Source organism: Gopherus evgoodei, unplaced genomic scaffold (assembly GCF_007399415.2).
Source record: "Gopherus evgoodei ecotype Sinaloan lineage unplaced genomic scaffold, rGopEvg1_v1.p scaffold_34_arrow_ctg1, whole genome shotgun sequence".
Taxonomy (NCBI): Eukaryota; Metazoa; Chordata; order Testudines; family Testudinidae; genus Gopherus; species Gopherus evgoodei.
In genome coordinates this window covers 5,032,829-5,059,507 of record NW_022060016.1, presented here as the reverse complement: position 1 = coordinate 5,059,507, position 26,679 = coordinate 5,032,829, and the positions used below count along the sequence as shown (strand labels likewise).

The following is a 26,679-nucleotide window of genomic DNA, read 5'->3' as shown; positions in this document are numbered from 1 at the left end:
GTTTCGGTCAGGACCCCCTTCCCCACTGACCACCACTATCGGCGTCAGCCTGCTATTAGGGCCCCAGGCTGGAACGCAGAGGAGTGGGTGGGCCTGTGTTCCCCCTGCCACCCGTAACCCCGTTGCCACTGCTCTGCCCTGCTCCAAAGGGCCAGAGCTGATAACTGTTTGGTGCCCCGCCCGAACCAAGGGCTGGGTCCCTTTTGACTTTGCCCCTGCTCTGCCTTGCCCCAAAGGGCCAGAGCCGATAATCGACTACTAGGTTTGTTGGGGCCTGCCCGACCCAAGGGCTGGCCCCCCTGTTATTGAACTGTGTTGCTGTTCGGCCCCGTGTACAGGGCCCGAACCGCCGGAGAGGACTGAGGTCCCGAAGATAGAGGCCCTCGGACGATGAGACGAGGCCGGTGTGGCTCCCCTCCTCCCCAGGGAGGGTTGAGCCCCGGCACCCCCTCGGCCACAAGGCCCAACTTAAAAGTATACCCCAAATTAAGAAACACAATAAAAGAACTAAAAAAGAGCCACCGTGGCTTAACAACCATGTAAAAGAAGCAGTGATAGATAAAAAGGCATCTTTTAAAAAGTGGAAGTCAAATCCTAGTTAGGTAAATAGAAAGGAGCATAAACACTGCCAAATTAAGTGTAAAAATGTAATAAGAAAAGCCAAAGAGGAGTTTGAAGAAAGGATAGCCAAAAACTCAAAAGGTAATAACAAAATGTGTTAAGTATATCAGAAGCAGGAAGCCTGCTAAACAACCAGTGGGGCCCCTGGATGATCGAGATAGAAAAAGGAGAGCTTAAAGAGGACAAAGTCATTGCAGAGAAACTAAATGGATTCTTTGCTTTAGTCTTCTTGGCTGAGGCTGTTAGGGAGATACCCAAACCTGAGCCAGCTTTTGTAGGTGACAAATCTGAGGAATTGTCACAGATTGAGGTGTCACTAGAGAAGATTTTGGAATTAACTGATAAGATTAACAGTAACAAGTCACCGGGACCAGATGGCATTCGCTCAAGAGTCCTGAAAGAACTCAAATGTGAAGTTGCTGAACTATTAACTATGGTTTGTAACCTGTCCTTTAAATCGGCTTCTGTACCCAATGACTGGAAGATAGCTAATGTAACGCCAATATTTAAAAAGGGATCTAGAGGTGATCCCAGTAATTACAGACCGGTAAGTCTAAAATCAGTATTGGGCAAACTAGTTGAAACAATAGTAAAGAATAAAATTGCCAGACACATAGTAGAACATAAATTGTTGGGCGAAAGTCAACATGGTTTCTGTAAAGGGAAATCGTGTCTTATAATCTGTTACAGTTCTTTGAAGGGGTCAACAAACGTGGACAAGGGGGATCCAGTGGACATAGTGTACTTAGATTTCCAGAAAGCCTTTGACAAGGTCCCTCACCAAAGGCTCTTACATAAATTAAGCTGTCATGGGATAAGAGGGAAGGTCCTTTCATGGACTGAGAACTGGTTAAAAGTCAGGGAACAAAGGGTAAGAATAAATGGTAAACTCTCAGAATGGAGAGAGGTAACTAGTGGTGTTCCCCAAGGGTCAGTCCTCAGACCAATCCTATTCAACTTATTCATAAATGATCTGGAGAAAGGAGTAAACAGTGAGGTGGCAAAGTCTGCAGATGATACTAAACTACTCAAGATAGTTAAGACCAAAGCAGACTGTAAAGAACTTCAAAAAGATCTCATAAAACTAAGTGATTGGGCAACAAAATGGCAAATGAAATTTAATGTGGATAAATGTAAAGTAAAAAAATAACCTCAACTATACACACAATATGATGGGGGCTAATTTAGCTACAATGAATCAGGAAAAAGATCTTGGTGTCATCATGGATAGTTCTCTGAAGATGTCCACACAGTGTGCAGCAGTATTCAAAAATGCAAACAGAATGTTAGGAATCATTAAAAAGGGAATAGAGAATAAGACGGAGAGTATCTTATTGCCCTTATATAAATCCATGGTACACCCATATCTTGAATACTGTGTACAGATGTGGTCTCCTCTTCTCAAAAAAGATCTACTGGTATTAAAAAAGCTTCAGAGAAGGGCAATTAAAATGATTAGGGGTTGGTTTGGAATGGGTCCCATATGAGGAGAGATTAAAGAGGCTAGGACTCTTCTCCTTGGAAAAGAGGAGACTAAGGGGGGAATATGATAGAGGTATATAAAATCATGAGTGACGTGGAGAAAGTAAATAAGGAAAAGTTATTTACTTGTTCCCATAATACAAGAACTAGAGGCCACCAAATGAAATTAATAGGCAGCAGGTTTAAAACAAATACAAGGAGACTCTTCATGCAGCGCGCAGTCAACTTGTGGAACTCCTTGCCTGAGGAGGTTGTGAAGGCTAGGACTATAATAGTGTTTAAAAGAGAACTGGATAAATTCATGGAGGTTAAGTCCATTAATGGCTATTAGCCAGGATGAGTAAAGAATGGTGTCCCTAGCCTCTGTTTGTTTGTCAGAGGGTGGAGATGGGTGGCAGGAGAGAGATCACTTGATCATTACTTGTTAGGTTCACTCCCTCTGGGGCACCTGGCACTGGCCATTGTCAGTAGACAGGATACTGGGCTGGATGCACCTTTGGTCCAGTAGCGTAGCTAGTGGGGTGCAGGGGAAGCAGCTGCTTCTCCTCAGCACATTTTCCAGGGTTACTGGCGCTGAACTCCTGCAGGCAAGGGGGGGCAGGGGCTGGTCCCTGTGGTGGTGTGGGGTGGCACCGGTCACAGGAAGCAGCAGCACTAGCAACTGCAGCAGCGGGGCTGGTACTGGGAGCAGCATGGAATGGCTGCGGGCTCCTCCTCTGCAGCACTGCCTGCTGCAGGGCTGGGGCTCTCCCGGGGCTCTGCCCTGCACATGCCCAGCCCTCCCAGGGCTGCTCCTGCCTCCCCTGGCTGGCCCCAGATCCCCTCTCCTGGGAGACTGGGGTTTTACTGTGACTTGCGCCCCTCTGCCTCCTTCGCGGGGCAGGCAGCCCCAGGGGGTTGAGGCCATGCCACCCTTCCCCAACTTCCCCCTCCAGCAGCCCCCGCACCGCCCTGCTGGGCCTGTTCAGCTTGGCCCCACCGGGTCCTGCCCTGCCTCATGCAACCCGCCCCTACCATGGGGTGGCCCGGCCCAGGGGCACTGGGGGAGCTGCAGCAAAGCCCTGCCCAGAGCTGGTGCAGGAGACGAGCCTGGCTCTCAGCCCAGGCTCCGGCATCAGCCTGCAGCAGGGAGTGGAGCCACCCCCTGCCGGCTCAGCTCAGCCCAGCCCCACTCTTAAAGGGACATGGACCCCACCACGGCTTGGCCCGGCCCAGCCTGGGGCACGTGAGGGTGTTGCCTCACGCCCCACCTGGGGGGCCCGGCCAGGTGGGTGCTTGGCACCATAGCAGCGCAGAGGGGAGGCCAGCGTGGAGTGGACCCCATGAGGGCGAGGGGGGAGGGGCAGAGCAGCCAGAGGAGGATCCAAGGGCAGGAGGGCGCCTTTTTAATGTTTGCTCCCCCTGCTCTTAGAATCTGGCTATGCCACTGCTTTGGTCTGACCCAGTACGGCTGTTAAGTTCTTATGTCTCTCTCTGTCGTTCCCTCTTGGGACAAAAACAAAGAGCACAAACAAAACCTCCCCACTGCAGATTTGAAAGTATCTTCTTTCTTTATTGGTCCTTTTGGTCAGATGCCAACCAGGTTATTTGAGCTTGTTAACCCCTTACAGGTAAAGGAGGGATTTTACGCTACCCTTAGCTGTATGTTTATGACAAAAGTCCATTAGGAAAAATGAGCCAGCTGACCTGGTGACTCCCATGGGCTTTGGCTAAAATACCTGATAGGAGATGAAGGAAATTCGATACTCACTGAGGGGCAAAGTCTTGTTGGGATTTGCACCTAGTCATGTGAGAGAAGCTTTCACAGTCCCAGTGATCGGCTGCTCCTCAAAGGGGAGAGAGAGGCTAAAATGTCCAGCAAATGGAAGAGGCATTGAACATGTGTCCTTTGGTGCATCCGGCTAGTGAATAAGGAAGGCTGAGGGGGATCAGAGAGGAGTCACTTTTTTTTCCCATTAGAAACACAGGACCTGTCACTGTGATGCCTGGAACATGAGTGAAATATTGGCTGCATTAGAGCCAAGAGAATGAAAGTGGAGCATTTGAGAGAAGAGAGGGGTTTTGATCAGATTGTTTAATACTCGGTGCTTCTGCTTTGGTTGACATACACATAACTCCGGGTATATCTACACTACTTGCCGGATCGGCAGGTAGTGATCGATCTATCGGGGATCGATTTATCATGTCTAGTGTAGATGCAATAAAATCGATCCCCACTCGCTCTGCCATTGACTCTGGAACTCCACCGGGGCAAGAGATGGAAGTAGAGTCAACGGGGGAGTGGCAGCAGCGGTCGACTCACCACCGTCCTCACGGCCAGGAAAATCTACCTAAAATACGCCGACTTCAGCCACGCTATTCGCGTAGCTGAAATTGCGTATCTTAGGTCGACTCCCCCCCAGTGTAGACCCTAGCTTTCAATGGCTTATGAGTACTTTGGAAAAAGGATGCAACTTAAACATTCGACATGCTCACTCCTTCAGTTAATGTGTCACTGGATACATGCTGGGCTGAATGTGACTTGATTCACTGAATTTTGTCCCTATTTGTTAATGATCCTTTTGAGATTTTTTTCTCTAATTTATTAAATGAGTCACTGAGTAATCCTTGGCCTGCAGCTCCTCTGTGAGCTGTTTGTTTCATTTGGTATTCAGGATTCATCAGTCACATGCTCTTGTTTCTATTCCCTGGCTGGATGAATGTAACCCCTAGAAATAGGGTTGTGCTGTGATCACTTGTAAATGCAGATACAGAATTTGCTTTTGCAAATATTCTCTAGCATAAGCTTCAAATATGCTGTTTCCATAAGCGTCCTGGAGCTCTTGCCCACTTCTGTTCTTGTTCTGGGTAAATCAACAAGTCAATGGCTGGAGGAAGATGCTGCTAGCAAGTTTGTGGTGTTTGTTGAGGATACTAAGGCTCAGTCTACACTAGCACTTTTGTCGGTAAAAATTTTGTGGGTCAGGGGTGTGAAAAAACACACCTGACCAGGGATGAAAGCAACTTAAAGGTCTTACCAGTATTGCAGGGTGGCTGGGGTCCGGGGCAAGATGCAGGGGGCGGGGGCAGCTCTGGGATCCCAGAAGGGATGGGGCCTCAGGCAGAAGGGGCGGTGCTGGGACTAGACTCCTGCACCCAGCCCTTCAGCGCTACCTGGCCCACGCCACCTGGGGCTCCAGCCGCAATTTAAAGGGCCCAGGGCTCCAACCGCTGGCAGTGGTGGCTGGGAGCCTCAGGCCCTTTAAATTGCCACTTGGAGCCCCGGGGTAGCGGTGGCCAGGAGCTCCAGGGCTCTGGTGGTGATTTAAGGGTCCTGGGGCTCCCAGCCGCTGCTGGAAGCCCAGACCCTTTTAAATGGCTGCGCCCCAGAGCAGCTTCCCTTTTGCTCCCTCCCCACCATCAGCGGCTCTGCCAGCACAGTCAGCTGTGTTCTGGCAGCCACTTTCTCACTGGTACGCTGTACTGGACCGGACTGGCTTACTTTCATCTCTGCCCTGACCCACAAAAGTTTCACTGACAGAAGTGCCGGCAGGAGAGCTTTCTCTCACCCGCATAGAGCCGCTACACAGGAGACCTTACAGCAGTGCAGCTGTAAGGTCCGTAGCGTAGACACAGCCTGAGCTGTTTTGGTTAGTTAGGCTCTACAGCAGAGAGGGTGTGTCCTGTCGGGAAAATCACTTCTTGTCCCCTCACTAGTGTACCCCAAGTGATGTTTCTCCGACTATACAAGTTGCTCTGTGAAATCGGATAAGTGTCTATTGGTGTTAATGCCATTGGTTGAGTGGCAGGGTGCATCCATCCCATGCTGGAGAGAGATGGTCATTGCTCATGATCCTTCTTGAAATTTTTGGATCTAATTTTTATTTTAAGACTCAGACTATAAGTCAGCAATTCGGCAAAAGTAACTATCTCCCAATGTAAATATTTCCTGTACCCTGTACTCAGTGTAACTGGAAACCCCAAATACAATGATGCTTCCTTAACACTATAAACAATGGCCTGTTACTTACAGTAGAGCTAGAAGGAGGACCACCACATCATCCAGGCATCCCATGGTCTTGGGTTTTCTACAGGTCTTCTAAGCTAAAACTCACTGGTGCCGACTCCATTGGTGCTCCAGGGCTGGAGCACCCACGGAAAAAAATTAGTGGGTGCTTAGCACCCACCGGCCGCCAGCTACCCGTTCCTCCTCAGCACCTCCCATCTGCCACTGGCCCCGCTAATCAACTCCTCCCTTCCCTTCCAACACCTCCTGCACTCCACAGAACAGGCAGCGTGCAGGAGGCGCTGGGAGGGAGGGGGTGGAGCGGGGATGGGGCGTGCTTGGAGGAGGGGGTGGGAAGAGGCAGGGCAGGGGTGGAGTGGAAGCGGGAAGAGATGAGGCGGGGATAGAGGCTTGGGGGAAGGGGTGGAGTGGGGGAGGGCCTGAGGCGGGGAGCGAACACCCCCCAGATAGAGAGGAAGTCAGCACCTATGCTAAAACTTGTCTAAATCCTCCCTTTATGTTCTATGCCCACCTGCTAGCTGCACTTGCTTACATCAGTCAAAGTTCTACTTGTCTCAGACACATCCTCTTGCAGCAGTTACAAGCCTTAATATAATATATGGAGATATACCGATCTCACAGAACTGGAAGGGACTCTGAAGGGTCATTGAGTCCAGCCCCCTGCCTTCACTAGCAGGTTTTAGTTCTAGTGGGTTTAGCCAGCTTAAACTATTTTTGTGTGGTTTAAACTAACACAAAAGCAACTCCTTTTAACCTCATAAAAACAACTTGAATTTGCCTGACAACAGCACAGCTAATTATAACTAGTTTCACCTAACTAGTTATTTTTCTATTAGGTGCCATCTTGCATTACCTATATTCCTTCAGTCCTCCCAGTCATATCCCACAGTGCACTGGTCATTTCAGAAATGGCCTGTCTGGTCTCCTTTCTGTACTACATTGCTCGGGGTTCCATTTGGCTGGAGCCCCATTGGTTCAAACAGTGCTGCATGCTACATGGATTTCACATGTGAACCATTTCTGGAGCTAGCTACTTCTCTGTGCTATGCCTCTACCCTGCCCAGCCCTGCTTTAACCATTAGACATTATTGCCTTCTTCTACTAACAATGTTGACTGCATCTGCTGGGGATAAGTACATCTCATGTTTCAGAGCCTAGGTTGATCTGATTATGTGCAGGTATCAGGATGGTCCATGTGGAGCATTTTCCACTTGGCTAAGTGCATAGCTGAGGATTTTTGCCTTGCTTCGTAGCAACATGTACTGGCCCCTGGCTAGGGGCAGGATGTCAGACTAGATGGCCCAATAGTCAAATTCAAGATAAGCTGCTATATAGATCCAAACATATCAAAGAGAATCAGGCAGGGAGTGATTTAGGTGACACTAGGGACATGTCCATAGGGGAATATTCATTAATGGAGCCTCCAGGATGGTTCATTATTTGTGTAAAGATCTGGGCCAGTTCTTGTTTTCCAAGAACATTTTACTTAACCTGTATCAAATTCTGGTTAGGCTGAATTCCATTTCAGCCCTGAGGGAGGACAGCTGAAGGGAAGACAGACTCTGCATTTCTGCAGAGCAAAGTTGAGACGATTCACAGTTTCACAAATTTTTAAGGCCATAAGGGACCATTAGGAGTATTATCTAGTCTGATCTCCTGCATAGCACAGACTACAGAATCCAACCAGGAAGAACACTGGGTGGAGCAGAATAGGATAAAGGAATGAAGGGAAAAGAAAGATAAGGAAATGTCCTTCGATCTATCGCCAGTTGTTACTCGGGAGATGGATGTGCAGGAGGCAGTATGCTCGGAGGAAGATAAAAAGCATTGTGAAAGAGCAAAGTAACACAAACTGAGAGGTGCTGAGAACCTCTGACTCTATTGGGTCAAAATCAAGAGTGGTGGGATCTCAGAAATTAAAGATGGAAATTTGGTTCTGGAGAAGAAACAGCTGGAAGCATCAGCCTCACGGCTGCAGAGACAGCTGAACAAATAAGTGTCCCAGGTTCTCTCGAGTGTGTTCATGGAGCGCCCACACGCAGATAAAGGTGAGCATAGGAATAAAATAACCAGCTGAAGAGCCTGAGAGACTGAATTGTGAAATCTGTCTTCTGTCTTTGCAGAGGAAGAAAATGAAGAACTTCCCAGGACACGTGTCAGCTGCCTTGGTATGGGGCACAGCATAGCTGCAACCTGATACCCTGCTCTCTAGTGAAACACAGAGAGCAGCTCTCTCCAGGGGAGTTTGAACGTCAGTGGGAGGGCAGTGAGTTCTCTTAGGGGGAGCCAGCTATCCAAAGACCCAGCAATGCCCGCTCATTCTCAGTGGGTGTCTGGGGGGAAGCAATGCCTGGCTGGAGCAAATCCAGCAAATGTGTGTCTCAGGGGACACCTACACTGCTGCTGGTGGTCTACTTTCTGGTTTGGGTAGACCTGTGCAGGCTAAAAACAGCAGTGTAGCCACGGTGGCACAGGTGGTGTCATGGGGTAACCTGGGGTCTCAGATAAGATTGTACTTGGGTAGTGAGCTCATGCTGACCCCTGCATTGCTGCAGCTACCTGGCTAATTTTAGCAAGCTAACGTGAGCACAGTTAGCCTGTGTGCATCTATCCAAGCTGGAAATTACGTCTCCAGCTGCCGTGTAGCCGGTCTGCCCACTCTGCCAGTGTGTGAAAGGGAGAATTCCATGGAGGGGAGAAGAACAGGATTTTTAAGAGGTTGCACATTGAAGCTAACTGGGGCAAGGGAAATAATGATCTGGTTAGTAAGTGGCTGGAAGGCTGCACTGTCCGTCATTCCTCTGGCAGAAGACAGATTGCCACTAGTGGCACTGGGGTTCTACCACAGCCGAGGGGTGTCCTGAGCCTCTTTTACAAATAACAAAAGCAAGATACCATTGAATCCGTTCCATCTCCCCTTGACCTTCAGGTCTGCTCTTTCCCTTTTATTGTTCATGCCAAACCCACGGTCTAACATCTCGCTCCATTCCAAACCTCTTGAAAGAAGAACATCTCCTCCCAAAGCTCCCAGCAGTGCAATGAGTTTGATGGGTCTCAGTTCAGTTGCTGGTGGCAGGTGCCCTGTCACCACTGTCCCTTGACAGAGAGTCAAAGACTCAGATGGGCCACAGATGCTGAACGCCTCTCTTATCCGCAGAGATGGCCCTGCTCTGGCAGAGGTGGGGCACACACTGGCAGGGGGAAGTGTGTGTTGGCTGCCTGGGATGCCCCTGTCCTGGAGGCACCATGATTCCCAGCAGATCTGGAGGCAGCTGCAGTCCCTGGGGAGCAGGAGAAGCTGGGATCTCCTCGAGTTTCTTTTTTATCCATCTTCTCCTTTGGATTTGATCTCTCACAAATGCGCCTGTAAATTGCTACTTGTTTCCTTGCCTTTTGACTCCTTCAAGGCATTATTGGTGGCAGGTTTTATGGGTTGTTCTTAGTCAAAGCTGCTAAAAAGGCTGGGGGAGCTCCTGTCAGAGGTGAGTTCAGGGCCCAGGGGAAGCTGTGCTCAGGAGATGACCTAGTGTGCAGGTTGGATGCAGAGCGCATAGGAGAGAAGTGTGCCCAACTGTAAAATTCACAAGCTGAATGCTACTGAGAGCATTTCTGGGAATGGTGACAATGCTGAGAGCTGGGCTGGGGTTCACCCAAGGGCCCAGAGGCACATTCTGGGAGCCAGCCATGGCCAGCTCCATGGAGATGGCAGCTGGCATTCTCAGCTGCCTGAAGTGGTCCTCCTGGGTCACTGGTCTGCCTCCCCCAACTCCCATGCCCACTGGCAGCAGGAATGCCTGGGATGCTCAGGACAAGAGTGCTGGTTTTTTTATTGTAGGGCTGCTCATGAGTCCTTAGAAGCAGACACTGACTCCCTTCTGGGGAGAAAAGGGCTCTGAGGCCTTTATTTTAAGGGGAAACCCGCATGACTTTCCCTGCGCCCTGCAGAGAGGTAGGAGGAAACACAGATCGGGTAGGTTTGCTCCCCGTGCCCTTGCCAACGGCCTGTCAAAGAACAGGGGAGGCCTGGTACAGACCCCACACCAAAGAGGTGCTAGCGCTCCCCAGTCAGCACAGACTGGGGGGTGTTACACAGTGATGTCTGAGGGACTGTTCTGACTGCCTTTGTGTCTTCTCTCCTCAGCACAACTTTCCTATGACTGTGGCCAACCCTGTGAGTACCCAGCCAAACAGCGAGAAGGAACTAGTGAGAGCCGGGACAGGGGCAGGATTTTCTGGCTTATCTGAGCAGAAGCCGTGTCCCCCCACCCACAAATCGCTCCTGTCTTAGTCCAGAGCCTCAGCCCCCATCTCAGTTGCTCATGACAATATGAACTAAAGGCCACTGTGCTGCCCAGCAAGTGCTGCTGACCTGACCCGCACAGAAGTGGCACCAGGGGAACTGGGCCTGGGCAAGCACATGTGGACTGAGCCAGCTGTTCCATATGTAAGGCAGGAGCAGAAGCACAGCCGCAGGGTGGGGGCAGCTCCTTGCTCAGCGTCTGCCCCAGGGCAGTGGTGTAGGGACTGCACCTAGCTGAGCCACTGGTCAGGACACCACCAATCCTTGACTAACAGAGCCAGTGACAACCCCCCTCCAGTGGTGCTGGCCTTCCGAGGCCTGGCAGGAATGGAGGTGCCCCCTCCCCCAGAGCCACGCCATCCCCTTCCCCAGGCCTGTCAGCCTTTAACCCCAACCTGGGGTTATGACAGCCTCCCCGGTGCCGTGGGGAAGGACTGTGGCCTGTTAGATTTTGGGCTGTCTTTTCAGGTTGTCCCATTCCAAGCAGCCATCCCAGGGACTATCTCCCGGGCCCGCAAGATCACCATTGTGGGGAACGTGCCTTTCCATGCAAACAGGTGGGTTTCTGATGCAGCCTGGAGGGGAACATGGGGGCGTTGGGCCGATGTGCATGGGCTGGTTTGCACCCACCATCACACAAACACAGCTGATAGGTTACAGCCTGGGATGGGGTGGGGTGGGCAGAAGACTCACCAAGCGACAATGCTTTAGAAATGGGGGGGGGAAGAGAGGGGTTGCTGCACTCAGCACGTGACAAACAAAACCCTTTGTCTTCATTTGTGATGCAAACACTAAGCACCAGGCCCAGCTGGATGCAATCACCCTTCCTAAGATTCCTTCTCCACAAGCAAAGTGGTCTGGCCACAAGATGCTCAAGGCAGATGAGAAAGTCTGGGCTGGGATAGGAATTGCCAGGAGCTGGGTATAGGAACTCCTGGTCAAAGTTGTGTGGGCTCCAGTGCCCAGAGGGGTGGGGGCGGGGGTGTTGACGAAGGTCCTGGCTACAGGACACAAGTCTGTCCCACTCTCCAGTGTGCACCATCCTGGTACATTTCTCCCTGTGCCCTTGTCATGAAAAGCTCTGAACAAGCCCTTTCTCCCTCCTCATAGCTTTCACATCGATCTGAAAAACAGCATGACCGGCAACATCGCCCTGCACATCAACCCACGGCTGAGGGAGAGAGCGCTGGTTCGGAACACCCAAATGCAAGGCATATGGGGCTCAGAGGAGAGGCACCTCTCCACCCTGCCTTTCATGCCAGGCCAGGCTTTCCAGGTGAGCCTCAAAGGCGGCTGTTTGAGGCACGCATTGGAACATGTTCTCAGCTTCATGCTGCAGCTGGGGTGCTGTGCAGTAGGGAATCAGGCCCAGTGGGAATCCACAGAGCCACAGGCCCCTGTGGAATGAAATCCTTCAGAGACATTTCATGCTGAGACTGCATCGTGACCAACAAAATATTTTCCCATCTTCCTTTCCTCTTTGGGGGCCTTGCCACCGGCGGAGTGAGAGAATTTAAGGTTCACCCATATTAGAGTTGTCCAGACACAGAAACAGTCAAGGTCAGTTGTTTGTTTTGTAATGGGCAAGTCTCTACTAATTAGAGATTGGCTCAGCCTGGAGCTTGAGGTGTTCTATCCCTGTCAAAACTGATGTTAGAATTAACTAGTAGAATGCCAGATTTTTATATGTTGTGTGGGGAATCTTGCTAATTTCTTGGCCTCAATGAAAACCTGTGGCAGTAAGCCCTACAGTCTAACCATGTCTAATGTGAAAAAGTATTTTCTTAAATTTCATGGAACACCCCCCTATTCTTGTATTAAGAGACAGGGATCAGCTCCTGTGCTCTGGCTCTGGATCATTCATTCTTATAGCACTACTTATTTTTAAGGTTGTGTGATACTTTACATTATAAGACCCTGTTTTCAGTTGCTTGTCACTTAGCCTGGAATTCAGGGTGAAATTTCCCACGTTGGGTATCAGCTTCAGACTGAATTGTTTGGTAAGTTTCAGTAGTAACAGTTCAGCCATTTCCAAGAATGAAGCTAGGAAGAAGGTCGTTTTGCTCATGCTCAAGAATTCTTGCAACCACTTTGCTGGCAAAACCCACAAAGGGGACTGCGGTGCTGCATTGCTGAGCCCAGCTTTTAGGTTCCCTGCCGTCCAGCAGAATCCACAGCCTCAGGTTGGGCATTCAGGTTCCCCTATAGTACAAGGGGAAAGTTAGGTGCCTATGGCTGGGATCCACAAAGCCAGCAGGCTGAGTGGGAGCTGCCTAAACCAGACACGTAAGTGTCTCCCTCTGACCTGGATTTAGGTGTCTGTCTGTGCTCGGGATTTTCTGCTGTGACTCTCTCCTGGAGTTAGGCACCTAAGCTGGATCAGCTCTTTTCTTGAGGGGAAAAAAATTAGGGTGTTGACACCACCCTCTTCTGTATTCTCTGGCCAGTAGGGCCCTTGCACAGGATGTGGGAGATACAGAGTTTGTCTGATTTGAACCCAAATCTCCTACTTCCTAGCCACTGGACGAGGGTAGGTCACATTCAAGTACTCCTGCTGAAGCTATTCCACCCTGTATAAAATACTTAACTAATCATTGGAGCACATCTCCTTAAACCCCTGGCCTATATAGGGTGACCAGACAGCAAGTGCGAAAAATCGGGACAGGAGGTGGGGGGTAATAAACGCCTATAGGAGAAAAAGCCCCCAAATATCAGGACTATCCCTATAAAATAGGGACATCTGGTCACCCTAGGCCTAAAGGGGAAGGGCAATGCCACCTCTTTGCATGGGATCCAGTCAAGTACATATGAACTAAGGCAGCTTCTTATCTTGGCCTCAGATATGGCCCCGCAGGTGAGATAGGCGGATACTGTATAGTCTGTGAATCCCATTGGGTTTAGGCATTAGCCGGGTGCCAGGTGTCAGGCCTTGGATAGCTGTGTGCACATCCACCCACAAGGATTTAGGTGCCTAGGAGACTACCAGGAGAAACAGAGGCACCCAGAGGATTCAGGGGCCTACAGGCTTTGGCAGCAGCTGAGCAGGAGTTTTGAGGCTCTAAATTTTGGACTTAGATGCCTAAACTGGGAGTTAGGTGCCTAAATCCCTTTGTGGCTGTAGCTCCTGTGCTTTAGAAATTTGGCAGGGGAGGGGGAAATATTTCTCTCCCTTGTCAGAGACATGCCTTTTGCTGTCCCTGCGAAACTCCACCCACATACGGCCAAGTTACACACCAATGCAAACTGCACTTTGCACTTGCTCAGTACAGGTTTGTTAGAGGCTGCAAGTGTTATTCTCTGAAGAGACTGTCTGCACAGAGCATGCTCCAGCCCAGGACTGTTGGGCCATGGGCTTTTCCTGCAATTGCTCCTCCTGGGGGTGGCTGTCCTGTCAGGTTCCAGAGTGGAGAGCAAGGAGACTGTCTCACCTGTGTTCTCAGTGCTCCCCCTGCTGGGCCCCGGCAGTGAAGTGGAGGAGGAAGCAGCCTGCCTAATGCAGAGGATTAAAGAGTAGACGCAGGGGTGATTCATAGTATAGTGATTCTTCCGCTCTACTCCGTGCAGATTAGGCCTCAGCTGGAGTATTGTGTCCAGTTCTGGGTGCCACATTTCAGGAAAGATGTGGACAAATTGGAGAAAGGCCAGAGAAAAGCAACAAAAATGATTAAAGGTCTAGAAAAACATGACCTAGGAGGGAACAATGAAAAAATTGGGTTTGTTTAGTCTGGAGAAGAGACGACTGAGAGGGGACATAACAGTTTTCATGTATATCAAAGGGTGTTACAAGGAGGAGGAGGAAAAATTGTTCTTCTTTACCTCTGAGGCTGGGATAAGAAGCAATGGGCTTAAATTGCAGCACGGAAGGTTTAGGTTGGACATTAGGAAAAACTTCCTGTCAGGGTGGTTAAGCACTGGAATAAATTACCTAGGGAGGTTGTGGAATCTCCAACACTGAAGATTTTTAAGAGCAGGTTGGACAAACACCTGTCAGAGATAGTCCTGCCATGTGTGCAGGGGACAGGACTAGATGACCTCTCAAGGTCCCTGTCAAGGAAGGGGAAGAGTATCTTCCGATACAGACTGGCTAACCTAGTGAGGCCAACTTTTAAGTCCAAAACACAGAGACTTGGGTGAAAGGTCAGAATATTGGGGTGGGCGGGGGGACTACAAGACAGATAATCACAGCAGGGACAATGGAGAGAAGAGGGAATATAGAGGAGAAATCAAATGAACATCTTAGATGTCTGTATACTAATGCAAGAAGTATGGGGAATAAACAGGAAGAACTAGAAATACTAGTGAATAATCACAATTGCAACATAATTGGCATCCCAGAGACTTGGTGGGATAATTCACATGACTGGAACATTGGTATAGAAGAGGACAGCTTGTTCAGCAATGATAGGCAGGGAAAAAAGGGAGGAGGCATTGCCTTGTATATCAAAGATGTATACACTCTAACTGAGGTGGAGAGAGAAGCGAGAGACAGACCTGTTGAAAGTCGCAGGGTAAGGATAAAAAGGGGTAAAAAACAAGGGTGAAGTCACAGTACAGACCTACTATAGACCACCTAACCAGGAAGATGAGGTGGATGAGGCTTTTTTTAAACAGCTAACAAAATCATGCAAAGCACAGGACTTGGTGGTGATGGGAGACCACAACTAACCAGACATTTGTTGGGAAAATAAGACAGCAGGGCACAGGCAATCCAACAAGTTCTTGAAATGCACTTTTTATTACAGAAGATGGAGAAAGTGACTAGGGGAGAGGCTGTTCTAGATTTGATCCTGACAAACAGGGAGGAACTGGTTGAGAGTTTGAAGGTGGAAGGCAGATAGGTGAAAGTGATCATAAAATGATAAAGAGTTCATGATTCTAAGGAATGGTAGTAGGGAAAAAAGCAGAATAAAGATAACGGACTTCAAAAAGATAACCACCATGAATTTATCCAGTTAAGTCCATAAATGGCTATTAGCTAGGATGGGTAAAGAATGGTGTCCCTAGCCTCTGTTCATCAGAGGATGGAGATGGATGGCAGGAGAGAGATCACTTGATCATTGCCTGTTAGGTTCACTCTGGGGCACCTGGCATTGGCCACTGTCGGTAGAGAGATACTGGGCTAGATGGACTTTGGTCTGACCCGATACGGCCATTCTTATGTTCTTATGACTTTAGCAAACTCAGGGAGCAATTCTAAGGGAAAAAAGAGTTGGCACTTTTCTAAAGAGACATTATCAAGGGCACAAGAGCAAACTATCCTAATGCATAGGAAAGATAGGAAATATGATAAGAGACCACCTTGGCTTAACCAGGAGATCTTCAATGACCTAAAACTCAAAAAAGAGTCCTACAAAAAGTATAAACTAGGTCAAATCACAAAGGATGGATATAAATAAACAAACAAAAACAAACACAAGTATATTGGGGCAGAACTGGAAAGGCCAAGGCACAAAATTAGATTAAACTAGCTAGGGACATAAAGCGTAACAAGAAAACATTTTACAAAGACACAAGAAGCAAGAGGAAGACCACAGACAGGGTAGGCCTATTGCTCAATGAGGATAGAAAGATAACAGAAAACACGGCAATGGCCGAAGTATTACATGCCTTTTTTGTTTCAGTATTTAACAAAAAAGTTAGCAGTGATTGGACAACTAACATAGTGAACATCAGTGTAAATGGAGTAGAATCTGAGGCTAAAATAGGGAAAGAACAAGTTAAGAATTACTTAGACAAGCTAGATGTCTTCAAGTCAGCAGGGCCTGACAAAATACTTCATAGAATACTTAAGGAACTGGCTGAAGAGATCTGAGCCATTAGCCATTATCTTTGAAAACTCGTGGAGGATGGGAGAGATCGCAGAGAACTGGAAAAGGGCAAATATAGTACTTAACTCTAAAAAGGAGACTAAGGAAAACCCAGGGAATTACAGACCAGTCAGCTTAAGTTCCATACCCAGAAAAATAATGGAGCAAATAATCAAACCATCAATTTGTAAGAACCTAGAAGATAATAAGGGGATAAATAACAGTCAACATGCATTCATCAAGAACAAAGCATGACAAAGCAACCTAACATCCTTCTTTGACAGGGTAACAAGCCTTGAGAATGGGGGCAAGCGGTGGATGTGATAGATCTTGATTTTAGTAAGGCTTTTGATATTGTCTCACATGGCCTTATCAACAAACGAGAAATATAGGCTAGATGAACATATTATAAGGTGGGTGCACAACTGGTTTGAAAAGTGTACTCGGGGAATACTGATCAGTGGTCCGCAATCAAGCTGGAAGGGCATATAAAGTGGGGTCCCACAGGATCTGACCTAGGTCTGATTCTATTCAATATCTTCATAAATGATTTGGATAATGGCATAGAGAGTACACTTATAAAGTTTGCAGGTGATAACAACCTGGGAGGGTTTGCAAGTGCTTTGGAGGAGAGAATTAGAATTCAAAATGCTCTTGACAATTTGGATGAATGGTCTGAAATAAATAGGATGAAATTCAATAAGGACAAATGCAAAGTACTGCACTTAGGAAGAAATAATCATTTGCACAAATACAGAATGGGTACATCTTAGGGTACGTCTATACTACCTGCTGGATTGGCGGGTAGTGTTCGATGTATTGGGGATCGATTTATCGTGTCTCATCTGAACACGATAAATCGATCGGCTAATCGATGCCCGTACTCCACCTTGGCAGGAGGAGTAAGCAATGTCGATGGGGGAGCTGCGCGAGTTGACTCACTGATGTGAGGACGGCCAGGTAAGTCAAACTAAGATACTTTGACTTCAGCTACGCAAATAGCACAGCTGAAGTTGCGTATCTTAGTTCAAACCCCCCCGCTAGTGGCCTAAGAAGGAGTACTGCAGAAAAGGATCCAGGGGTTATAATGAATCACAAACTACATATGAGTCAACAATGTAACACTGTTGCAAAATAAATAAATAAATAAATAAGCAAATATAATTCCGGGATGTATTAGCAGGACTGTTGTAAGGAAGACATGAGAAGTAATTATTCCATACAGCACTGATAAAACTTCAGCTGGAGTATTGTGTCCAGTTCTGGGCACCACATTTCAGGAAAGATGTGGACAATTGGACAAAATCCAGAGAAGAACAACAAAAATTATTAAAGGTCTAGAAAACATGACCTAGGAGGGAAGATTGAAAAAAACGAGTGTGTTTAGTCTGGAGAAGACTGAGTGGGGACATGCTAATAGTCTTCAAGTACATAAAAAGTTGTCATAAAGAGAATGGTGATAAATTGTTCTCCTTGACCTCTGATGACAGGATAAGAAGCAATGGGCTTAAGCTGCAGCAAGGAAGATTTAGGTTGAACATTAGAAAAAACTTCCTAACTGTCAGGGTAGTTAAACACTGGAGTAAATTGCCTAGGGAGGATGTGGAATCTCTGTCAACAAAAAGTTTTTAAGAACAAGTGAGACTAACACCTATCCAGGTCTAGTTCAGTGGTTCTCAACCTATTTATCATTGTGGGCCACGTATGCTGCTCTCTATGTGTTATGTGGGCTGCACCCACACAATAGATATACTACATGTATGGCCCTGAGGATGTCACATGGGCCACAGCTGTATGCTGATTGGGCTGCAAGTGGCCTGCGGGCCATGGGTTGAGAACCATTAGTCTAGATAATACTCAGTCCTGTCTCAGTGCAGGGGACTGGACCAGATAACCTATTGAGGTCCCTTCCAGTCCTACATCGCTATGATTTTATGTAATTAAAGACGGTACCATGATGCTCACACACACAAGGCACATGAATTAAGGTTGCTGGGCAATATTAATCTCTAACATTATCTAATTTTTGAGTGCTTGAATTTGCAACTTTAATGTTCTTTTAAGGTAGGTTTTAAAAATGTGATTTTATATACTCTGATCTCCTCTCCCCGTTGGTCTCCTTTCCCAGGCAGGTAAGCTTTCTCCCTGAAACAAATCTTTTAAAGATACTTGTGAGGAAGTGGCCGTTGAGTTGCATATTGTGTCCCCTACCAAAAGAGCTTGAAATAAACACTCTGTGATCATGTAGCAAGGAGTGATCTTGGAGATAAGCCAGCTGCTGTTTCATTTCAGGAGCTCTGTTAGAAACTGTTACATTTGTGGTTTTGAGACATGCATTCACCTGGCATCAAACATGCAGGTCAGGAGAAGGTTTTCTTGGCTTCATAAGAACATAAGAATGGCCAGAGTGGGTCAGACCAAAGGTCCATCTAGCCCAGTATCCTATCTACTGACAGTGGTCAATGCCAGGTGCCCCAGAGGGAGTGAACCTAACAAGTAATGATCAAATGATCTCTCTCCTGCCACCCATCTCCACCCTCTGACAAACAAACAGAGACTAGGGACACCATTCCTTACCCATCGTGGCTAATAGCCATTAATGGACTTAACCTCCATGAATTTATCCAGTTCTCTTTTAAATGCTGTTATAGCCCCAGCCTTCACAACCTCCTCAGGCAAGGAGTTCCACAAGTTGACTGTGCGTTGCGTGAAGAACCTCCTTGTATTTGTTTTAAACCTGCTGCCTATTAATTTCATTTGGTGACCCCTAGTTCTTGTATTATGGGAAAAAGTAAATAACTTTTCCTTATCCACTTTCTTCACATCACTCATAATTTTATATACTTCTATCATATCACCTCTTAGTCTCCTCTTTTCCAAGCTGAAAAGTCCTAGCCTCTTTAATCTCTCCTCATATGGGACCCTCTCCAAACCCCTAATCATTTTAGTTGCCCTTCTCTGAACCTTTTCTAGTACCAGTATATCTCTTTTGAGATGAGGCGACCACATCTGTATGCAGTGTTCGAGATGTGGGCATACCATCGATTTAAATAAGGGCAATAATATATTCTCCATCTTATTCTCTATCCCCTTTTTAATGATTCCTAACATGCTGTTTGCTTTTTTGACCGCTTTTGCACACTGCGTGGACGGCTTCAGAGAACTATCCACGATGACTCCAAGATCTTTTTCCTGATTTGTTGTAGCTAAATTAGCCCTTTATCTTCTTGGTTAATGTGCTGCAGGATGAAGGGATGGCTCCCCTGGGCCTTGTTATCAGTGTAACAGGTGTTCTTGTATCCTTGGGTGTCATGGCACACAAATGTAAATCTTCTCTCTCTCCTCCAGATGGAGATAATGAACACGAGGAACTGCTACCAGATCTCAGTGAACGGGCTGCGTGTATTTGACTATGTCCATCGCATCCCTGCCAACCAGGTGGACCAGCTACAGATAGCGGGGGATGTGACACTCTCCTATGTGCAGTACTGATGGCCCCTCCTGGGCCACTAAGTTCTCACTATTTGACTAAACCCACTGGGCTCAGTCTCATCCTCCACTCCAGAGCCCTCTCATCATCTTCATTCAACAGCTCCACTGCCAAGCCCGGAGATCTCAGCCATCAAATCTCACATCATACAGAAACGCTGAAGTCTCACTATGGGGGTTGAGGGAGAGAAGGGCTTCTCTCATTGTCTCTTCTTTGTCTATATGCATTTCTGATACTGTAGATTAAAGCAGTGGTTCTCAATCTTTCCAGACTACTGTACCCCTTTCAGGAGTTTGATTTGTCTTGTGTATCACAAGTTTCACCTCTCTTAAAAACTACTTGCTTACAAATCAGAGAGAAAAACACAAATGTCATAGCACACTATTACTGAAAAAGTGCTTACTTCCTCATGTTAACCATATAATTATAAAATAAATCAACTGGAATATAAATATTGTACTTACATTTCAGTGTGATACTTCAGCCTGTTTTTCACTCGTGAGCCTTGTCTGAAGGCTGAGCCCCAGGCGGCATGGCGAAAGCATGTAACTTTATGGGGGCCTCTATGGCATGGGGCTCCAGGCAGTTGCCCTGCTTGCTACCCCCAATGCCAGCCCTGAACTTGCGAACTCCCCAAACCATCCAGTAACCTCTCCTGGATGTCGTGACCTCCAGGTTGAGAAACACTGATCTAGATGATCTGAGTACCCCCTGGAAAGCCTTTGCGTACCCCGAGGGGTATGTGCACCCCTGGCTGAGAACCACTGGATTAGAGTTCCAGGGCCTGATTCAAACCTATCTGATGATGAGTTTGGAGAGACTGGGGGGTTGTTTGAAAGCCTGACAAAAACACCATATCACTCATGGGTGAACACTGTTCACCAAGCGATCACTCTGTAGCTGACCTCTCAGTCCTCAGCCTCAAAGGAAACCTGCACAATACTTTCAAAAGATGAGCCTGGAACCTTAAATTCATAACTTTGCTAGACACTAAAAATCATGGGCTTAATAGAGACACTGGATTTCTGACTTATTACAACAATCCGTAAACCCCAACCCTCCTCCCCACCAAGCCCCACTCCCCTCCAATGACTGGGGAGGTGCTAACAGGCTACTTCACCTTTGAAATATGTGTTATCTACTAATGCTGAACAATCTGTTCCATCTTGTATTTAGCTGTGACTGTGACAAAGTGGGGGATTTTCTTTGAGTTTTGCATGAATACTATGGGAATCTGAGTTTCCCTGTGTGCTGCGTGTGTAATGAGGTGGTGAGAGAGAGAGTTTGTTGTTGAGGGGACTAGGTGTGACCTCGCCTGGCAGTCAGGACCCCAGAAAACTGCCTGGAGATGGGGAACCCTAGTGACCTGGTGACCCTCCCCAGCTTGGCAGTAAGCTGGTTCTGGCCACTGGAAGGACAAAGGGCTGAGGAGAGAGGACCCTGCTGACCTGACTTCCAGCAAGAGGGAAAAAAAGGACGGCGGAGAGGAGGCCCAGGCGATCTGTTTACCTGGGACCAAGACAAAGGACAGTGGAGGAGCTGTTGTGGGAGATGATATAGGATGGTCAGCTGGAAGGAGGGGACAGCTGGATTGTGAAGAGAGAGCAGCCAGAGCCCCCCTGGATGCAGGAGAGACCTAGATGTACTGTGCTGAGGGTTGCTAGGCCCGAGGGCCCAGAGAGTTTCCTGTGCTGGGTTTAGATGCTCAATAAACTCTTCTGCTTTATGCTGAGAGCCACTGCAGGCTAGAGATTGGGGTGGCATTATTCCCTGTGGGCATGGAGGCCCTGGGGTCCAGAGCGAATGGACTCCCTGAGAGGCCCAAAGCGAGAGACAGGTGTGCTGAAGGCTCAGAGAGGTTCCAGAAGAAAACTTTTAATTAAAGAAAGAAAGGTAAAAATTATCTCTATAAAATCAGGATGGAAAATACTTTACAAGGTAGTCAGATTCATATAGCCCAGAGGAACCCCCTCTGGCCTTAGGTTCAAAGTTACAGCAAACAGAGGTAAAATCCTCTCAGCAAAAAGGAACATTTACAAGTTGAGAAAACAAACATAAGACTAACACGCTTTGAAACATGAAAGACTGATTCAGAAAGATTTCGAGAGTCTGGATTGACGTCTGGTCCCTCTTAATCCCAAGAGCGAACAACCCTCAAAACAAAGAGCACAAACAAAAGACTTTCCCCCACCAAGATTTGAAAGTATCTTGTCCCCTTATTGGTCCTCTGGTCAGGTGTCAGCCAGGTTTACTGAGCTCCTTAACCCGTTACAGGTAAAAGAGGCTTAACCCCCAGGAGAGAGTGGACCCCCAAGAAGGGCTGTCGCACTGAAGGGGGTTCCTCCCAGCGAATGTATGGAGCCGAGAGCGAGCACGAATCCTGTGTGTCCATGACAGTGACACTAAGTACTTTTCCCAAACCTGAAGAAGAGCTCTGTGTACAGTTGAAAACATGTCTCTCACCAGCAGAAATTGGTCCAATGAAAGATATTACCTCGCCCATCTTGTCTCTCTAATAAAATTAACATGGCACACATTCCATGGATTAAAAACTGGCTAACTGATAAGTCTCATCATAGGGGAATCATCGAGTGGGTGTGCTTCTAATGGGGTTATCGTAAACAGATAGTTAAGGATTAATGCCTCTTTTACCTGTAACGGGTTAAGGAGCTCAGTAAACCTGGCTGACACCTGACCAGAGGACCAATAAGGGGACAAGATACTTTCAAATCTTGGTGGGGGAAAGTCTTTTGTTTGTGCTCTTTGTTTTGGGGGTTGTTCGCTCTTGGGATTAAGAGGGACCAGACGTCAATCCAGACTCTCGAAATCTTTCTGAATCAGTCTTTCATGTTTCAAAGCGTGTTAGTCTTATGTTTGTTTTCTCAACTTGTAAATGTTCCTTTTTGCTGAGAGGATTTTACCTCTGTTTGCTGTAACTTTGAACCTAAGGCCAGAGGGGGTTCCTCTGGGCTATATGAATCTGATTACCTTGTAAAGTATTTTCCATCCTGATTTTATAGAGATAATTTTTACCTTTCTTTCTTTAATTAAAAGTTTTCTTTTTAAGAACCTGATTGATTTTTCCTTGTTTTAAGATCCAAGGGGATTGGATCTGGACTCACCAGGAAGTGGTGGGGGAAAGGAGAGGGGATGGTTAAATTATCCTTGTGTTAAGATCCAAAGGGTATTCACCAGGAACTTGGTGAAAAAGCCTCTCAAGGGTGCCCAGGGAGGGGAAGGTTTTGGGGGGACAGGAAGTGTTCCAGACACTGAAATTTCTGGATAGTGGCAGTGTTACCAGATCTAAGCTAGTAATTAAGCTTAGAAGTGTCCATGCAGGTCTACACATCTGTACCCTAAAGTTCAGAGTAGGGGAGGAACCTTGACATGGTGAGCAGTGGTGAGGGATTTTTTAGGAACTAAAAGCCAGTAGGATTTTTTTTCTCCTTTCTAGCTGCTTAGAAAGCAGCCTGAAGGCAGAGGTGTTAAGTTTTTTTAACAAGGGTCTTTGTTAAGAGGAGGCTTCAAGCTGTGAGCAAGCAGCCGGCAAAAGGAATTTACAAGCTGAATTATTTTCTTTCTTTCTACCTCTCGGGTATAGCTAGTTAGAAAGTCTCTGTTAACCAAGCAGCCCTGAGTTGAGTGCATCCCAGCTTGAGTGAACTGCAGAGGGGTGTGGCCAGCACAAGAAAGCAGGAAAATGAGTACCAGTGGAGCAACTAACAAATTAGAACTAGCTAGGCTGGAAGCAACAGAGAAAGACAACGAACATAAGAGATGGATGGAACTAAAACAATTAGAAATTAATGCAGAAATAGCCAGGGAAGAAGCGGCCCACAAGAGAGCTATGGAGATGAAACAAAAAGAGATGCAGATGAAACAAAAAGAGATGGAGGAGAAAGAAAAAGAGAGAGAAAGAGAAGAGAAAGCCAAAGAGGCTGTCCACCGGAGGGCTATGGAGATCCAGAGGGAGGCCCACAAGCAGGCCCTCGAATTAGCAAGGGCTAAGCAGGATGTACCAGCCAACCCTAACAACCCTTCTCCAGGTACTGTTTTCCATCCCAGAAAATTCCCCACCTACAAGGCAGGTGATGATACTGAGGCCTTCTTAGAAAATTTTGAAAGGGCCTGCCATGGGTACAGCATCTCTACCGACCAGTACATGATAGAGCTGAGGCCACAGATCAGTGGACCCTTAGCAGAGGTGGCGGCTGAAATGCCTAAGGAACACATGAATGATTATAAACTTTTTCACACCAAGGCCAGAATCAGAATGGGGCTAACACCTGAGCATGCCCATCAGCGGTTCAGAGCCCTAAGGTGGAAACCAGGTGTGTCATTTACCTGACACGCCTACCACATTGGAAAGAATTGGGATGCCTGGATATCAGGAGTAAGTGCTAACCCTCTGGAATAGCTGTCCTTCCTAATGCAAATGGAACAGTTCTTAGAGGGTGTTCCTGAGGAAATAGAAAGGTACATCCTAGATGGGAAGCCCAAAACTGTAACCGAGGCGGGGGACATTGGAGCCAGATGGGTGGAAGTGGCAGAAAAGAAAAAAACTACTAGCAAGGGGAGCGAATATCAGAGGGGGCAAATCGAAAATAAACCCTATCACCAGGGGCAACCCAAGACTCCACCTACAACCCAAGGAAAGCCCCAGACACCCTATTGTCCCACCTCACCAGTCTCCAGCAACCCACCTCGACCCAGTGACCAGTCAGCTGGGCAATGTTTTAAATGTAATGAACTGGGACATATAAAGGCCCACTGCCCCAAGAACCCCAACCCATTACAGTTCATTACACCACAATCACACCAAAGATCCCCAGGCACAGATGCCTCTCAAATACCCTCGGAGTGAAGGGAAAACTTGAGAGTGGGCGGAAAGAAGGTTATCGCATGGAGAGACACAGGGGCACAAGTGTCAGCTATCCACCAATCCTTAGCGGACCCCAAGCTCATCAACCCAGAGGCCCAAGTGACAATTCACCCATTCATGTCAAAATCTGTAAACTTGCCTACAGCTGAGTTGCCTGTTCAGTACAAGGGCTGGTCAGGAATGTGGACTTTTGCAGTCTATGACAATTATCCCATCACCATGCTACTGGGAGAAGACTTGGCCAACCATGTGAAGCTGGCCAAGAGGGTGGGAATGGTCACACGCAGCCAGGCTAAGCAAGCTTCCACACCCATCCCTGTTCCTGAGCCGTCCACAAGGGCCACGCCTGTGTTACCAGAGACCCAGACAGAGGTGGTGGAACTGGATCCCCTGCCAACGACTGCAACAGCCATAGTGCATCCAGTCCCAGAACCGGAACTGAAAAAGCAAACAGCACCAGAACCGTTGCCAGCACTGACTCCAATGCTTACAAAGCCATCTACAACTCCAACGCCAGAGGGCACCAGCGGGCCTGAACTGGCAGAACCAGTGGACAACCCTACCCAAGAGGCTCAGCCAGAGCCTGATATATCACATAGTGCACCAGCGGAAAGCGGTTCACAATCAACGAAAACAACCCCATCACCTACATCGCTTCCAGAGGGACCAAGCCCAAGTCCACAGTCTATGGGGGAACTGATGTCTCCAGCCTCAAGGGAACTGTTCCAGGCTGAGCAGGAAGCAGATGACAGCCTTCAGAAAGCTTGGGTGGCGGCACGGAGCACTCAACCGCCTCTCAGCTCTTCTAACCGATCCCGGTTTGTTGTAGAACAAGGACTTTTATACAAGGAGACTCTTTCTGGTGGACACCAGGAAGACTGGTGTCCTCAAAGACAGTTGGTAGTTCCAACTAAGTACTGGGTAAAGCTCTTGAGCTTACCTCATGATCATCCCAGTGGCCATGCTGGGGTGAATAGAACCAAAGACCGGTTGGGGAAGTCCTTCCATTGGGAGGGAATGGGCAAGGACGTTGCTAATTATGTCTGGTCTTGTGAGGTGTGCCAACAAGTGGGAAAGCCCCAAGACCAGGTCAAGGCCTCTCTCCAGCCACTCCCCATAACTGAGGTCCCATTTCAGTGAGTAGCTGTGGATATTCTGGGTCCTTTCCCAAAAAAGACCCCCAGAGGAAAGCAGTATATACTGACTTTCATGGACTTTGCTACCCGATGGCAGGAAGCAGTAGCTCTAAGCAACACCAGGGCTAAAACTGTGTGCCAGGTCTTTGAACACATTTTTGCCAGGGTAGGTTGGCCCTCCGACATCCTTACAGATTTGGGAACTAATTTTCCTGGCAAGGACCATGAAAAATCTGTGGGAAGCTCATGGGGTGAATCACTTGGTTGCCACCCCTTACCACCATCAAACCAATGGCCTGGTGGAGAGGTTTAATGGAACTTTGGGGGCCATGATACGCAGTGCAGGGTTTGTGGGAGGTGCTGGGCAGGTGTGGGGGCAGAGCTGTATGGCACGATGGGCAGTGGGAGGTCTGTGGGCAGGGGGATGCTGGGCATATGGGTCTGTGGGGAGTCTTAGCAGGGGCACTGGGCATAGGAGACTGGGGGGTGTCTCTGGGTAGGGGAGCACTGGGCATAGGGAGTCGGAGACCACAGGGCAGGGGGTTGGTGTGGCGCCTGGCATGGACCTGTCCCTGAGGGGAAGGGGCAGGCTGGCAGCACAGGGCTGGGCAGGCCAATGTGTGTCTGGCACAGTGGTTCTCAACCTGCAGCCCACAATGGTAAATAGGTTGAGAACCGCTGGTTTAGTGTCTGAGTGGCTGGAGGTACAGCTGCAAGAGATGATATTGCATATGACATTCCATTTCTCAGTGCATAGCTGATTTAAAGAATTGGTATCAGTGACCTGTCCTCTTCACTAGTTACCACTCTCCCAGTCTTTGTGTCATCTACAAGCTTCACCAGGGACGATTGTATGTTTTCTTCCAGGTCATAGATAAAAACATAAATAGCATAGGGCCAAGAATCAATCCCTGCAGGACCAGACAGCAAGTGTGAAAAATCGGGAGAGGGGGTG

General features: G+C 47.9%; 1 protein-coding gene across 2 annotated transcripts in view; it reads left to right on the top strand.

Annotated features, from left to right (window-relative positions):
- The window catches only part of LOC115641454 (galectin-4-like), a 33,114-nt gene extending 13,091 nt beyond the window's left edge, over nucleotides 1-20,023 (top strand). The window contains exons 6-10 of one of the 2 annotated variants that reach the window (XM_030544645.1): nucleotides 8,233-8,277; nucleotides 10,251-10,280; nucleotides 10,878-10,966; nucleotides 11,520-11,685; nucleotides 19,565-20,023. In XM_030544645.1, the coding sequence (XP_030400505.1) occupies nucleotides 8,233-8,277; nucleotides 10,251-10,280; nucleotides 10,878-10,966; nucleotides 11,520-11,685; nucleotides 19,565-19,708 (474 nt within the window). In that variant the 3' untranslated portion in view covers nucleotides 19,709-20,023. The remainder of the gene's footprint in view (nucleotides 1-8,232; nucleotides 8,278-10,250; nucleotides 10,281-10,877; nucleotides 10,967-11,519; nucleotides 11,686-19,564) is intronic. The other variant, XM_030544646.1, reaches the window with a different exon arrangement.
- Nucleotides 20,024-26,679: the final 6,656 nt, after the last annotated feature.